Genomic DNA, 16,140 nt, shown 5'->3' on the forward strand with positions numbered 1-16,140 from the left:
TTTTCTGGGTATACAGGAATAGTCTGTTCTTTTTCAAATAACTCTTCCAAAACTCTATGGGACGCAAATTGATTAAACCGTCCAACTGTTTTATAGTTCGTTCATGTAGGGGTGTCGATGACGTCCATTTTAACGTATTTTGCACCACCTCGTCAAATTTGTGTCTCGACAAACTTAATAGTGCCGAGATAACGCCTTCTTTCTGTTCATCCGATCCTAATTACAAAATACAGATTATCTGTTTAACTGAACTTTCAATGTCAAACATAAAAAAAAAAATAAAGCAAATTACAAAAAAAGATACCTTCACCGGAATTAATCAGATCACATAGTTGTTCTACAATTTCACCAACCGAATTGTTCTTATCTTGTACAGGAAATGCACGCATGAGATTGCCTGTAGTTATAAAACATTATTATAGAAATTGAAGAATTTTCATTTTTATTCAATTTAAAACTTACCAAGTAGATAGAACGCTCGATACGTGCTCGGGAGTTTGTTGTTAATTATCATCGGCAGTAATGCACCTCGAATGATATTCTTGTAGGTCCACGTGGTACCTTCCCTTTTTGCGAGGAGTATGACGGCGGTCTCTATTTCGCTATAAGATTTTTCTATAGGACAAATTTGAAGTGCCGTTAAAAGTTCTTTCAGTACATCTGCAGATAACGTGCCCGTTTGATATTTATAGAATACTGACACCAGATTCTTTAGAGCAAAGAGTTTGGGGAATTCTGTAGTAGCTTGCTGTGCCATTATTAGATGTGCCATGCATTTTGGTAATAATTCTGTAAATAATAGAGGTGGTGTCCAATTTGACATTATCTTTCAATTTGTAGTGTAAATTATACGTACTGTTGCCTGTTTCGTTACTTGGAAATACTTCTGGCCAACAAGTGAATACTGTGTATAAAATTATTATTGCATTTAGTCCCAGACAATACAAAGCATCGCAACAAAATATCCTTACTTTTTCACGGTCTTTACTAATTCGTGCTAGAACTGTGTACATCCTAGCAAGGGAGTCTATAATATGCTTCTAAAGATGAAAAAATAACGAACGTTAATCATTATCGATTAATTGTGCATGATGGATTAAAATAGTGCAGAAATTAAACCTCTATTGTCTGATTAAGTCTAAAGAGTCTGTACTCGATTCCAGCCTGAACTAATTGAAACACAGTGGGCTTTGATCCTTCCAAGTCAACTAGTAGCGCTGCTATTCTTTGCTGTGCTTTTGTCATTAACGGCGCAGGCGGCGTGTGACTTTTATCTAAATTTCTGTTATATTCTTCCTCTGTGCTTAAGAACTCTACAATTCCTCTGAAATTCAATGTAATATGTTAATAATCATTATAATTATTCATCTTAACTTGCAACAAATTTATCATAAATTTGATATAGTACTAACTTCGCTATGATACGAGCAGTACATGTAGATTTTAATTGTTCTATTACATTCCAATGTGTAGAGGCCTCCCACTCGCTGTTTATTAGCCTTTGCAATTGTTTCTTTACAAATTTATCTGAGACAAATATTTTTTTTAACGAATTTTATATTTTATTTTCAATCAATCTCTAAAAAGTGAAGACCTTACCTGCTACTAATCGAGCATGCGAAAGTTGCTTATGCTGACTTTTACAATTTCTATTTGGACACTCATTCTTCTTTACATATTGCTGCAATCTCATCAGCAGGCAATGTGATATCAATCTGTCTTCTTTATTACAAATTTCTTCCTTAATACAGGCATTCATGGTTAAATCTTCAGTTTTTAAGACTGTGTCGCTTATGTCATTTGTTTCTGGAGTATCAATAGAATGCTTGCTGTCTTCTGGATTTAATTCCTCTTGAATCCTGTTGTCTGTTTCGTCGATTTTCTTTACAGCTAAAAAATTAATCTCATGTTCTTGCTCAATTGTTTTGTGTTCAATATTTAATTCAGTCTTTGTTTCATTTAGTTCCGTTGCTTCTTCTAAAGAATGATTAATATTGGATTTACTGTAAGAATGATCGTAATTATTTATGTCCATGTCCAATAAACTTTTATTTTCTAACTCATTCAACGATTCCTTAATTTCAGATATTGATAATATCTCATCAACACTCTCCTCTACATCTTCAATGGCAGAATATACTGTGTCCAAAAACATTGCTTTAGGTTCCTCTATCCTGTTGCTATACGCTGTTTCTAATTCGATAATACTTTCCTTTGGTTTACTTAAATTAACAGAGTCTTTTTGAACATTCGTATTCTCTGTACTTTTTACAATACGTTTGTTACACTTTTTCAGCGAATTGTTCCATGATTTCTTTTCCTCGATCATTGAGCTTTTAGGTATATGTGCAATACGAGGTTTCTTGTTAGGTATGTAATGATCTTCTGTAATAGTTTCAGGATTATCAATTTTTTGTTCTTGAGAATTATTAATAATTTCGTGATCATAATTTTGCATATCTTCACAATTGGGAACCTTCTGGCATATATTCACAACTTTACTATTTTTTCTCAAATTTTTCAGCTTTTTCAACAATTTTTGTCTATTGCTGGATTTTTTTAACTCTTGAAGTTCTGTTTTGTTCTGTCTTGTTTTTATTTTTTTAGCGGAATTCGGGGTGCTAAAGGTACAAATGTTAACTTCAGCCGTTAAATCATTACATTGTGACATTTCCTCCATATTTTTATGTTCATCTGACTCTATTATCATTTCCGATGTAACATTCTTCTCCATTATTTTATTTGATTTCATTAAATGCGACGCCAGTTTTATCGGAGATTTCATTGATTTAATAGCTCCACTAACATATGACTCACTCCGCATGGAAGACTCCATTTGTGTCATATTTTTATGTTCTGTCAAATCTGAATATGCATCCATATCTGCTTCGAGCTGCACCAGTTTACCAGATTCAATAGAATCCGACAATATTCCTGAGTCAGTTTCACCTCCTACTGACTTACCGCATTCAATCGACCCTTTTACCAGTTCCACAACTGCAGTTTCATTCATACTTGTATTTTTAAGGTTTGAACTTGAAACAAACATTTCTACATGTGGTGGATTTTTACATTCCAAATTAACATCCATTTTATTAACGCCAGTATGATTGAACGTATCAACGGATGAATCTTCGTCAGAGTCGTTGATTGATTTTTCCAAATCTTCAGTGTTATTTAACGAGGTGTTAGATTTGTTATATAACTCTGAGTACCAATACTTTCGCTTCTTAGGCTTTTTCCTAGGACTATGATCCACCCTCTTTGTAACAGTCTCAACTTTCCAAGAGTCGATGTGCGTATTTTGTAATCTTTTCTTAAATCTTAATCGAGATAACTCGTGTTTCCTGGATTTTTCACGCATGTTAAAATTTTTCTTCTGCTTATTCTCGTAAAAATCCGCCATTCCTTTCCACAATTCCATGAAATTAAATTGCATGGAGTTGTTCATACCGTACCCACAGCAAACATTTGGACGATGATGTTGACAACAACTATTATTCTCATCAGACTTTCTTTTGTTTAATTTCTTTTTTATCTTCGTTTTCAACATGTCAATTCTTTTTTGCATAGAAGAGATAATCGACAATGAAGACGCCATCGTCGTTGCTATGCTTTCGCAATGATTGTTTTGATTAGCTGCACTCGTATTTGCCAGTTCTAAGGAATTTATCGGTGCTGATCTAATGTAATAGTTACTAGGATTCATAAGATTGGATTCTGGGGGAAAGGTGTTGCAATAGTCTGTACGATTTAACGAAATTGTGTGGGGAGGTAACAGATTTGTAGGCATAAAATTCGCGTGATTGTTCTCATTTTGTATTAATAGCGGAGGAGTGTCTGATAGCGTTGGTAAACATTCAGTTTTACATTGTTCATTGTTTACATCTGAAAATACATAATATTGGTAAAATATGTATTTTATAAAAAAAGCTTTTGTGGCTGATTTAATATCTTACCAGTTGATACTTGTAGCGGATATGAAGATTTTTTCGATGGAGATGAAATTTTTTCGATTAGTTTCGGACATGAATTAGCCATAATTTTGCATATTTTCTCAAGAGGAGGTGGTTCTAAAGCAACTTCGCATTTGGCACAAAATATAGTATATAAATCATCTTTGATTTTAAAAAATTCATCGGTTAATGTGCATTTTTCTGCGACTTTCGGTTTTTTCACTATTACGTCTTTACACAATGTTGTTGTATTGGTTGCGGTACTTCTCATCTTTGGTTCTATAATAAAAATAGAATTGTATTTAAAGTACTTTGAAATATATCAAAATGTTGGTTTTACTTAATTGCCTTACTATTTTCATTTTCTACAGGTAGTCTCTTTTCTAACTTTTTCATTTTTATTTCGTAAGATTTCTTGACATTCTTTAATTCTTGCTCCAACTCCTTGACTTTTACTGTAACAAAAAATAAAGTTGCATGTTAAGATGTTCTTAGTAGCAGGAATTATCCAAACATAACATACCTTGAAGTGAGGATTTTTCTAAATCATACTGCATAATTTTGTCATTCTGATTGCCTTCTATATCCTTTATTTTGCATATTAGTTGTTGTATATGTTGCTGATCTGCTGCTATCTTTATTTGATAATCATTCACTTGTGTGGTAAGAGTTTCAATATTCTTCTTGTATTCTGTACTTTGCTGGAACAAAAATATAAATCCAAGGTGAAAATGGATATTATGTAATAAATATTTCTGGATATACATGCAGTGTTCACTTACAAGTTCCAATTTAATAACCTTTGCTAATGTGGAATTATAGTTACATGTTACTGTTTTTATTTGTTTATTTGCTACATCTAAATCTTGTTTCAAACGTTCACATTCCTTCAATTTATCATTATACTGCTTAATTACTTCACTGGAAATAGATTATATGTTAATATTGGTTACATGAAATGATGAATATTCAAATAAAATATATGATATATGTATATTTTAAACAACTTACTGAGTACCAGAAATTCTTTTCTTTAACGACAAATATGATTGTGTTAACTTGTCTAAATTAGAAACATCATCCTGCAATAAAACAAAAGGCACTAACAGTTAAAAATGTTAAAGAAAAAAATGTAGAAATGAAGCAATAATAAATTATCTTAGGAATAGTAGCGCTGAAATGGAAGCATACTTTATTGTAGTTTGATTAAACAGTATTATTACAGTTGCAGGTAACATAACCTCAACTAACCTAAATGTACGACATTATTAAATTAGATTCAAAGAAAAAAACCTCTCCGGATAAAATACTTACTTGAACCGTTTTATTTACATTAAAATCAGGAATATTATTATCCATATTGACTAAAATGACAAATAATATTACTTATTTTAAAATTGTTTATATTTTTGAACGCCGACAAAAACACGTTTGTACGGCGTTCCTTTGATGTTTACAGTTCCAGTTAGGGACCCTGGATTTGCTTCAAGAAAAAATTACTAGGTAAATGGAGGGTAAAGTGTACAATATAATGTGTAGTTACGAGTATACTATGCGTTTGCAAATGTGAGTTTGTCAGTTGAATGTTTGTACAATACTTTTCAATTGATATATCGATAAAATTCTATTTTAATGTAATACAAATATTTCTTTAATGTCTTTCATTGCTACATCATTGTAGTAATTAAATATTCTTGTATTAATACAGTCAGTATCCCTAACCTGTTATTTCATATTGGAATAATTCTAAGTGAACGTACAGTAATTTCTAAAGTATGTGAATGATAATACAATTTATCAGACGTGTTAATTTTATGAATCAATCATGGCGAGTGAAGGAATTGAAATGGATCAAACATTAGCGCAAAGGCTTCTAGTTGAAGGTGCTACGTTAGTTGTGTTAAATGTACCTAGTGATACAGAATTTGGAATCGATTTAAAATCCTGGAACACGGGAGATAACTTTAAAGGTATCAAAATGATTCCACCAGGATTTCATTATGTACATTACAGGTAGGTTTATTACGTTTGTATTGTTTTTACTAATAATACTGTGTTTTCATATTGATGGTTTTAAAGTGCTATAGATGAATTTGGAGAAACAGCACCTAAAATTGGTTTTCTTCATACGTTTGAGAAATCGGAATTTTTAGTCAGACGTTGGAATCCAAAAGAAGAAGATCTAAGTCCAGAAGGTATGACAGCATAAGTTACTAAGACAAAGTATTAAAATAAAATAAAAATATTAAAGTAAAATTTGTATATAAAGCTGTAGAAGAAGAGACAGTTGAAAGGTTGAAGGATAATCTGAAAGATTTGGACAGATTTCTAGGATGTTATCCTTATGACATATGGAAACAATGGAAAGAGTTAATAAATCATATTAGTCCCTCTCTTGTTGAACGCTGTTCACCCATATGTGGGTATGTTTTAACAAATTTTGTAGATTGTTAATTGCTGTTCTTACATCTGCTGCTTTGTTTATAAACCTGTGTGTCTCAGTTTTGTAAGGTCTGCTTTAGAATTAGAGCACTGTAGCGATGCCACAAGACCAAGAGGTGGAGAGTCAAATCCAAAAAAAAAAAGGAGGAGTGGAATTACTATGGAAGAAAAGGAAGATGAGTTACTTCCAGATATGAAACCTAGGCCTGGTACAGAACTTAGGCTTTCTAAATTACCCGACAAAAATTATCCAGATGGAGCATCACCAACTGAAGTCACTAAGCATTTCCTGGATTCGAGTTATGCATTGGATACTTTTCTTAATAAATTGACAGTGTGGGTACTTAAATGTATAGGATTACATATGTTCAAAGTTGATCTACTGTTTTGTGTAATAATTTTTTCTTTTAGCCCTATGGAGATAATTGGTGAAGTGCAATTAGCATTTATTTGTTTCCTGGTTGGACAAAGTCTTGATGCATTTGAACATTGGAAAAAGCTTGTGTCCCTTATCTGTGGTGCTGATTGTGCAATATCGCAACGTCGCGCTATATATATCGAATTTATGAAAACATTAGAGATCCAATTAATTCACGTACCGGAGGATATACTTTGCGATATTGTTGTTAATAATAATTTTATCTATTCCAGTCTACGTAAACTGTTTGCAAATATTGAGGCTAATTCTGAATTAGATGGACGCTTGAAATCTTACACGTCAAGATTTTGTGAACGATTATCCACTAAGTTCGCATGGGATTTTTCTAATCTACAAGAAGAAGCCGAAGATGACGCGCCTATCGTTGTTTCGTTGAAATAAAACTTTATACATACACATTTGAATCTCGAGTAAAACTCAATAGAACTCTTCTATTCCTTTGTACATACATATAGATAATATTAATACGTATAAATAAGGATTAGTAAATAAAAACCCGTTGCTACATTTCAAAGTGACACAACCAATTTTATTCAATAGTTACATTAATTATAATAAAGAATTTTATGTTTAATAAAAATAATTAACAGTTTTATACGAGTTTTCCAATGAATAGGACGCTGGAGCGAGCTTCACAATGTGAAGTTTACACACAATCCAAAAAGAAAAATGAAATATATGTATTAACACTTGTTTACTTAAAGAGCTTGTAACATTGGAACCATAATTAATATTTAATAAATACTTACTGGATATGGCGGATTAAACTTTGCCGGTTCATCTTCTGGTTGGTCATAACGACGATATTTAACGAAAATATTTATTAAATATAATTAATGGTTTCTCGGTATAAATAGCCTACCATTTTTTTATTATTATTTTATATTATTTCATGCATTAAAAAATATATGATTCTATTTAAAAAAACCAGCTTGACCTTATTGTGTCCTTTACGCATTCACCTCTGTTACGCACCTCTGTCCTCTGTTACGTACAGACGCCATTCGCAGGGACAAGGTGGACACTGCAATTTGTAATGTTGATAATTATATTAAAATTAATAAATATGTATTGCATATGTATAAAAATAATATGTATATGTGTAAAAAAGATAATGTATATGTATAAAAAGAAATATAAACTGGTTATCAAATTTAACATCCTGTTCGGTTATCTGATGGAGACGCTAGTATCATTGAATCCATTACTGAATGCAATTAAATTACTTCACTATCTTATGACTTTTTTTGAATTTTTTACATAATAAAAAGTAGCGAAACTTATATATTTATGTACATTACGAATTTATAACTGAATTTTATTTACATACATAAAGTCTATAGCTATGGCAATGTTCACAGTACCAATTCACTACCAGTACCAGGCCAACAATAACCAAGACTGTTAAGATCACGGAACGTTTCATGATTATTTGTATATGTATATGTACAGAAATAATTTGTTACTTATCAATAAACTGGTTAATATCGAAATAGTGTAATGTTAATACCTCCTTTTTTTAAAGTAGTTAATCGTATATGTATATTTTACTGGTAATTGTTAATTCAGTGGACTGTCTTTTGAACTAGTTGGAACTGATGTTGAATGCACTCGCTTGAGCAATATTTATACGAAATATGTAACATGTCAGTGTTTTTCCGTAAGTTCAGGGTTGCTGATCACTGTTTTTCCTTTATCTATTTTATTCACTGATAAGTTATCTACTGTAGATTCATATATCGACGTTTCATAATTCACGTTTCATTTTAATATTATCACAGACGAGGTACAGGATAGACCTATTTACGAAGGATAACTGGTCGAGGTATTTAACAATACAGAAATGAGTAAGACAAGGATAGCACTAGAGAAATGAGTTAGACAAGGATAGAAACAGGGGTAGACAAGGATGACAGTAATGACGAGTGTTAGACAAGGAAAGCAGTAGGGATAGACAAAGACAGAAAATTTTCAAAACGAAACTAACGCCATCTCGTGTTTGATGACGCGAACTACAACTTTTCAATAGGAACACAGAATGTTAACAGAGGTATTAGACAAGGAAAGCACTAGTGTGCGAGAAGGATAGAGAGAGAACGTTTCCTATTGGCCAGCGGGCCGCCATGTTTCACCTGCCACGCGCTTAATCAAGTCGATCAGGGAAAAATCATTGATAACTCGTCGATTACGATAATTCTGTGAACTTTTAGTGTTGAAGAATGAAGAGTGGATCTTCAGCAACTTTCACATATAAATTTTAATGCATTAGGCCTTTTCAATAATTAGTTATTAACAATTTTAGTACGTGATGTCGGTAACGATACCGCATTCAGTCAAGCACCTTTACGGTTTTTAAATTATTTCATAGCTTTCTACTAAATTCCCATGCAATTAACTATACGCGTCTGAAAGGTAACTCCTTTGTCTAGATTCTCACATAATTTTTATTAACATATTCGGTTCAGTTTAAGAGTAATTAAGCATTAAAGGAGAGAGTCCCTATTAATCGTACCCGAATATAGCCGAATGTTATAAACAATTGCTAATATCTAGTAAACCACATCACTTACGGCTACAAAAATTATTGGAGAATATAAATAAGAGTCCATTCTACATTTTCCATATTTAAAAGTGCATAATTAATCACGCGTTTCTAGTGAAATAACGAAAATGTAGTACGATTGAATGCGACGGATGAAGTACTCTCCCAAAGAACGTGAAATAACTATCGAACCAGAAGAGATATGTTAATAAAAATAATATAGGAATGTAGCCAAAGGAGTTACCTTTCAGACGCATACAGTTAGTTGTATGACAATTTAGCAATAAGCTACGAAATTATTGAAAAACCGTAAAGGTACTCGTCGGTGTGCGGTATCGTTCCCGACATCCCGTGCTAAAATTGTTAATAACTAATTATTGAAAGGGTCTAGAGCACTAAAAACTATATGTGAAAGTTGCTGAAGATCCACTCTTCATTCTTCAACACTAAAAGTTCACAAAATCATCGTAATTAATGAGTTATTAATGAATTTTCAACCAACCGACTTGATTAGTCTGTGATTGGTGGAGCTTGGGTGCCCGTCAGCCAATAGGAAGCGTTTGCTCTCTGTCCTTCTCGCACACTAGTGCTTTCCTTGTCTAATACCTCTGTTTATATTCTGTGTTCCTATTGAAAAGTCGTAGTTCGCGTCACCGAACACGAGATGGCGTCAGTTTCACTTTGCAAATTTTCTGTTCTTGTTTAACACATGCCACTATTGCTATCCTTGTCTCATTTCTCTAGTGCTATCCTTGTCTTCCTTGTATCCTTTGTAATATTTTATACTCCTTTTTCTTATCCGATTAAAACTGTGGCGGCCCATCCACTTAAGATCCGTTTCGAGGGCAGCCAAAATCCCGACTCGAGGGCAGTGGTTCGCCGAAAGTTGCACGAGCAGCACCGACCAGTGGTGTTACGAGACATTCCGTCTAGCTTTTTCATTAAAACATTTCAAACGCGATCACGTGTATGTTTATTCTCCCGTCGCCCACAAAACGATACTCTTTCTCATATCTCAGAAACTGATAAATACTCCACGTTCCGCTCCTCCAGCTCTTTAAAATTTCGTTTTTATTACGATAGTTCGTTGAGACATTTTGTACACTGCAGCAAAGAAAAAAAAAGAAAAAAAGAAGAAATGTTTCCGCCCGGGATCGAACCGGGGACCTTCCGCGTGTTAGGCGGATGTGATAACCACTACACCACGGAAACCGATGTGAATATTGGTCTTATAAATGATAATTGAAGCAATAAAAGTATTCCAACGAAAACAACTTTTTTCTATTTAAACTTCTTGTTATTATTAAAATTAAAAAAAAAAAAACGGCCGAATGTATCGAATTATCGAAGATATATCGTTCATTTTCAGCAAGGAAACGAATTGGAAAGAAGTGAGAAGAAAATATGGTCGAGTACTATTTCTGAACAACTTGTATTTTATACAAATTATAATAATTAGAAAAGGAAAAAGACGAAAACAATTGAGCAGGTTTAAGTGAAATTCTTATTTAGGGACAGACTGTGCATTAGCTTCTAGAGCACGTTTCTCCTCCGACAATAATGAAACCTTCTCCTCGTATTTTTCTCGTAGATCACGGAAAAGGCATAATTGCGTCTCGTATTCTTTCTTCAAGTCTGCGTTCAATTTCACCGCAGAGTCCATTTTATTGATCATCGTGTTGTACCGTTCACGTTCCTCGGTGATTCGAACTTCCATATCGTCCACCTCCACCTGTATCATGCAACCAATTGATAAGAGAGAGAAAAGGTTAAACAAACTTTCATCATTTTCCACGTATCCTCTGAAAACTGTTCAATGCAGTTGCGCTCATTAATATCCTACTCGTTAACTCTTTAGGACAGTATAAAGAAGCTCAAGTTGTTCGGTTGAATTTGAAGAAAGTTATGCCATTCTAACGGGCGCAACTGTATACGATAAAAAAAAAAAAAAAAAAAACAATTCGTCGAGAAATTACCTGCAAATGTTTCACTTCCATATTTCGAATTTGCAAGAGACTTCTTGTAAGGGACTCGACTTCTTTCAACGAGGCCACCTGATTGTTCAACGCGCTAATTTGCTTCTCCTGATTCGAAGCAATACGAATTCGATCTTCTAATTGCAACGAGGTCTGGATTAATTTGCCCTTTAATTGGTCCACCATACGACGGAGCATCGCATCATCGCCATCGCCTTTCATTAAAGCATCGTACGAAGATTGCAACGCGGCCAACTTTTTCTCTGTCATTTCGAATTTCTTCTGATAAGCGTCACGTTCCTCCAACGCTTTCTGCAATAGAACAAAGATGAAACACCTTTTTATAACACACATTTTCAAAGACTCTCATTTTATATAGATTCCGTTAAAAGATTCAAGGAAGAAGTGTTTTTAACTAATGGTTTAAGAAGATCTATCCGATTTTATAATATAATTCGATATTGTAGGGAACCGAGGACCCAAAAACTGGGAATCGAACTCGGGACCTTCGGATTGGCACGCCGAGGCTTTGCGCACTACGCCAACAACTCCCTCTATAATTTTAATAGTCGGTTTCCATTTTCGGTATCGAGGCCCCGATACTACAATGTGTTAAAAATATGCTTATAAAAAAGCGAACGGCGATCTATTAATGATAGTCAATATAAAATTATAACATGCGAGATGGACAATTTATCTATCTCACTGTTTTGAGGTTCTAGGATAAGTGCCGTGAGGGCGTTCACAGTCCTCTTACCAGAAGACCATCGTCTCCCCCACTCCATGGCCAGATCCTTTGCGAACAATGTCCCTAAATAGTTTTAAAGCAACGCAACATCCGGCTGCTTGCCATTCCTATATAAACTTTTCTCTGTCTTCTTCTAAACAACCAGCCCCATGACACCCGATAGCTACGTGAACTTCGAGTCGTTAGCAATCGTTGGTTGTCTGGCTTGTCTCCTAACGTAAACATTCTCTCTGGCCACACGCAGGTCAAGTACCTGTCGTAAATTCTACGAAAGCAAAACAGCGATGGGTCTGTTGCCTTCGACAACTCTTAAAAAATTATGCTGGCGCTAACAAGTGAAATAAGTGTTATTTCAAATGGTGTCTCAAATTTTCATCGACTATCAATTCCAGTCGTTCGCGATAAACTTCATTTTTCAGTGATCTTTCGAAGGAAAAAATTGAACGACTTTACGAAACAGTCTTCGGTAACACTTGACATTCACATGTTAGAAATAAAGGTTTGACCTTAATATTTTTTTAGTATCACGGACGATAAGTACTTGAGTATAGGATAGACTTAGCATCTTATGGAAATTTTTTGTCCGGGGCTTTTGGGGCTGAGAAGACCCTTACCATTTTCGTGTTGCTACCAACGTTACCGATTCAGCATAGAGTAAGATTAGAACATTAGTAATGGTTGGAATTGGAATTAAACGTTTATTAGTAAATGATTCGTCACATGCGCATTTTCTAACTGCTGTCACACAGATCGTGAACTGTTCTATCCCAAGCAATCCAATATATTCTATCTTTGTATGCAAATTGAATAAACGACGATATTTTACATCTGACGACTTTATCATCTTTTATGGTTGGATTGTATATAATTCCTAAACTCACCGCGAAAACTGTAATTTTTTACACGATCGGTATTTCAGAACGTTCGACACAAAAAAATACATTAGGTGCAAGGTCTATCTTGCACCTCGTCTGTGATAAAAAAGTCCCATAAGATGATTAGTTTACCCTGTATGTAACTCGTCTGTGTCGTGAGGATCTACACCCCCTTTGGTGACACCTGGCGTGCTTTCAGAGAATTCACTATACCATACCTGAACTTCCTTCTTGAGTATCGATATCGTGGGTTCACTTTCAGTCGTATTCTTGTCATTTTCCGCAGGTGACTTGTCACTTCGTGGTGCAATTTCATCGGTAGCTTTTTCAAATTTTGAAACATCCACACTTTCATCTTGCTTCACGATACAGATATCTCCAGCACCGATGGAAATTTGTTGCCGAATTTCCGGAACTTTTTGCTAGAGAAAAATTGTATAATTTTTTTTTTTTTTCGTTTGTCTAGAAACTGTTCGTGAAATTATTCGAAGCTTAATCTTTCCTAATCTATAATATGAATATTGAACACCTACAGAATGCTCGTTTTCTATGATTTCAAAGGACAAATGATTTTCCATCTTTGTTTGTACAGACTCGCTCGTGGTTTCGCCAACAATTTGTACATTTTCAACGACAGGCACGGTTATTTCCTTCGTGGGCACCTCTACGGTTTCGTCTTCTGTGCAACGTGAAACCTCCAACTCGACATCTTGTACGGATACATTTTGATTTTCGTTCGAGGCAATTACATTACAGGTATCGGTTTTAGGCATATCTTTTACGGTGTCCTCTTGGTTAGAACTGGACGTTTCGGTTAGAAGGGAATCTTGATCGGCGGATGGTTTAAGAGTTTCGTTGTCTGACATTTTTATCTGCAAGAAACGTCACTTTATTATACGCTACACACATACGAAATAGAACAGAGGAAAAGCGGATTTCTAGACATTTGCACTGTATTCGTTGTTGTCCAGTTGAATTAATAATTGGAATTTTCAAGAATGAGATCATTTCACGGCCATGTTTTGTATGTCTATCAATTTGTTGGATGACAGTGAAATTTTTGAACCTCACGCACAATGTTTGATTTATATTCGATACCATAGTATCTACTAGCTCGTGGATACCAAATTGTAGATTTTACTATGCAATTATAATTGTCAAATTACCGGAAGTTTTGAGAACAATGGCACACGTGTTAAATAATGATGTTTCTTTCGAATAAGAAATTCCCTGTCACACGAAACGACTGGATATCCAGGACTAACGAAAAGTATGATGTATTTTTGGACATTCACGGCTGATTCTATTTTAAACTATTGTAAATGCGAGCCAGTCTAACGTCCAACAAACTGCTAGTCGTATCGCATTTAAATTGAGTATTTGACAGAGAAATTTTCATTGATCACTACTTGGAATAATAAGAATGTCATTGATCGTATGATTGTTCATGGAAAAAAGGATACGTTTGTACGATGAATGTATTCGTATTTACGTTAGTTTCTCCTTTTGAAATTTCACAATGTGGGTCGGAATTGAGGTATCGTACGTACAAATGAATTCAAACGTAATCATGTAAAGTATTAGGGGAAAATGATTCGGCGAAATAATCGTAAAAAATATTTGAATTGTTTTTAAAAAATTATTTGACGTATTAAATTGTTCAACATTTCGTTGCTTTTGTAGAATCGTAAAAAGATTTATTTGTAAGATGGTTGATTAACGTAGTTACATCCACCACAGTGTCGTGCTCGAGGCATCAGTACCTCGGCAGTAGAACTGTTTGAAACAAATTTTATGGTAAATACGTAAAAAAGTTTGTTTTTCATAATTAAAATAAGATACTTAATAAACGTGTTACAATTCCTTGAAATGTTATGTGCATGTTAATTGAGTGCACACGAGAACCAATGACATAACCTCACTTGCAGTATACATTATTTTTCATATATCTTTTCCTATGAGCTATGTAGATATAGGAGACTGTTTTATATTTACGTAACATATTTGCAGTGTTAAGGTAAATTAGAAAAAAGATCTGAAACACTATTACTATCAGCCTATTGTTTTAAAAATTCAAGTGTTACAGGTTACTTTCCTAAGGCCTCTTCATCATATATTATATTAAATAAAAAAGTTTAACGTATTTATAGATCCTGTGTATATGTGTAGTTTCTATAAATGATTAATTAGTCCCAATTACCTTAAAAATAACATTGTTATGTACATATAAACATAAATTTCTTAACATTGTACAAAACAATAATAAAATAATTACACTACGGTTAATAAAAACGTGTCAAAATCAAACATCTCTTTTATAGAATAACAATTAAGGAATGGAAGAATATGCAAGAGAACCTTGCCCTTGGCGTATAATAGACGACTGTGGTGGTGCATTTACAATGGGTGCCATTGGTGGTGCAGTATTTCAAAGTGTTAAGGGTTTTCGTAATGCACCTAGTGGAATCAACAAAAGACTTCTAGGAAGTTTAATGGCTATTAAACAAAGGTCCCCAATTATTGCTGGAAATTTTGCATTATGGGGTGGTATGTTTTCCACGATAGATTGCACATTGGTTCACCTTAGGAAAAAGGAAGATCCGTGGAACTCTATTATCAGTGGAGCTGCTACTGGTGGAATACTAGCAGCAAGAAATGGTTTACCAGCTATGGCTGGTAGTGCTATAATTGGAGGAGTGTTATTGGCTTTAATAGAAGGTGTAGGAATATTTATTACCCGTATATCTGCAGAACAATTCAAACCTCACTCATTTGCACAAGATCCAAATACTCTGGAGCAAGAATCACACAGCCAAGCATTGTAAAACTTATACATATTTAGACGTATTTCAAATTACACTCGACTAATTAAGTACAAACGTTTCATATTCTTTGAAACAATAGTAGTTGGAAGCTATCATATTGCCAGTACATCAAATTTGTATAGACAATTGAACTCCTTGATTTAAGAAATAATAATAGTTTGGTTTTTATTTAATGTTGTTTCTGTACTTTTATTAAACTATTAAAAGATAAGGCACTTGACATGAAGATAGCAATTTATAAATAAGAAAATATATTTATAAAATGAACTGATAATACACTGTGTAGTTGCATTGTTTTTCAACAAAATAAGTTATTAAAATAACTAAATTATCATCA

At 33.8% G+C, this 16,140-nt stretch overlaps 4 protein-coding genes and 1 non-coding gene across 5 annotated transcripts; 2 read left to right on the top strand and 3 right to left on the bottom strand.

The window, feature by feature from the left end:
• Nucleotides 1-10: 10 nt before the first annotated feature.
• Nucleotides 11-5,315, bottom strand: LOC108574692 (the record flags this gene model as incomplete). The annotated part of the gene is made up of 14 exons (XM_017937316.1): nucleotides 5,271-5,315; nucleotides 4,968-5,038; nucleotides 4,739-4,877; nucleotides 4,480-4,657; nucleotides 4,310-4,411; nucleotides 3,960-4,235; nucleotides 2,700-3,888; nucleotides 1,600-2,621; nucleotides 1,413-1,527; nucleotides 1,120-1,324; nucleotides 857-1,040; nucleotides 463-789; nucleotides 305-397; nucleotides 11-216 (listed from the first exon to the last, which is right to left on the bottom strand). Coding segments are annotated over exons 1-14 (4,152 nt in total), but the record flags the coding sequence as incomplete, so codon positions are not given.
• A 466-nt stretch (nucleotides 5,316-5,781) lies between these two features.
• LOC108574695 (protein AAR2 homolog) lies at nucleotides 5,782-7,218 on the top strand. Its single transcript, XM_017937318.1, has 5 exons — nucleotides 5,782-5,969; nucleotides 6,036-6,151; nucleotides 6,226-6,379; nucleotides 6,459-6,734; nucleotides 6,810-7,218. The coding sequence occupies exons 1-5, from the start codon at nucleotides 5,782-5,784 to the stop codon at nucleotides 7,216-7,218; spliced, it is 1,143 nt and encodes a 380-aa protein (XP_017792807.1).
• Nucleotides 7,219-10,518: 3,300 nt separating this feature from the next.
• On the bottom strand, nucleotides 10,519-10,591 carry Trnav-aac. The gene has a single exon. It is a non-coding gene; the product is annotated as a tRNA-Val (tRNA).
• A 292-nt stretch (nucleotides 10,592-10,883) lies between these two features.
• LOC108574694 lies at nucleotides 10,884-14,230 on the bottom strand. Its single transcript, XM_017937317.1, has 5 exons — nucleotides 14,145-14,230; nucleotides 13,512-13,850; nucleotides 13,197-13,400; nucleotides 11,356-11,667; nucleotides 10,884-11,111 (listed from the first exon to the last, which is right to left on the bottom strand). Exons 2-5 carry the CDS (start codon nucleotides 13,842-13,844, stop codon nucleotides 10,884-10,886), a joined length of 1,077 nt encoding a protein of 358 aa, XP_017792806.1. The 5' UTR covers nucleotides 13,845-13,850; nucleotides 14,145-14,230.
• Nucleotides 14,231-15,314: 1,084 nt separating this feature from the next.
• Nucleotides 15,315-15,803, top strand: LOC108574661 (mitochondrial import inner membrane translocase subunit Tim17-A). The gene has a single exon (XM_017937283.1). The coding sequence runs from the start codon at nucleotides 15,315-15,317 to the stop codon at nucleotides 15,801-15,803; it is 489 nt and encodes a 162-aa protein (XP_017792772.1).
• Nucleotides 15,804-16,140: the final 337 nt, after the last annotated feature.

Source organism: Habropoda laboriosa, unplaced genomic scaffold (genome assembly GCF_001263275.1).
Source record: "Habropoda laboriosa isolate 0110345459 unplaced genomic scaffold, ASM126327v1 scaffold203, whole genome shotgun sequence".
Lineage (NCBI taxonomy): Eukaryota > Metazoa > Arthropoda > Insecta > Hymenoptera > Apidae > Habropoda > Habropoda laboriosa.

Bases quoted from the DNA above. Each gene is read 5' to 3' on its own strand.
- LOC108574695 (XM_017937318.1), top strand. From the start codon at position 5,782: ATGGCGAGTGAAGGAATTGAAATGGATCAAACATTAGCGCAAAGGCTT. The intron at 5,970-6,035 runs GTAGGTTTATTA...ATGGTTTTAAAG, and splicing joins TTTCATTATGTACATTACAG to TGCTATAGATGAATTTGGAG. The intron at 6,735-6,809 runs GTGGGTACTTAA...TTTTTCTTTTAG, and splicing joins TTTCTTAATAAATTGACAGT to CCCTATGGAGATAATTGGTG.
- LOC108574661 (XM_017937283.1), top strand. From the start codon at position 15,315: ATGGAAGAATATGCAAGAGAACCTTGCCCTTGGCGTATAATAGACGAC.
- LOC108574694 (XM_017937317.1), bottom strand. From the start codon at position 13,844: ATGTCAGACAACGAAACTCTTAAACCATCCGCCGATCAAGATTCCCTT. The intron at 13,401-13,511 runs GTAGGTGTTCAA...ATTTTTCTCTAG, and splicing joins TCATAGAAAACGAGCATTCT to CAAAAAGTTCCGGAAATTCG. The intron at 11,668-13,196 runs GTATGGTATAGT...GTTCTATTGCAG, and splicing joins TACTCAAGAAGGAAGTTCAG to AAAGCGTTGGAGGAACGTGA.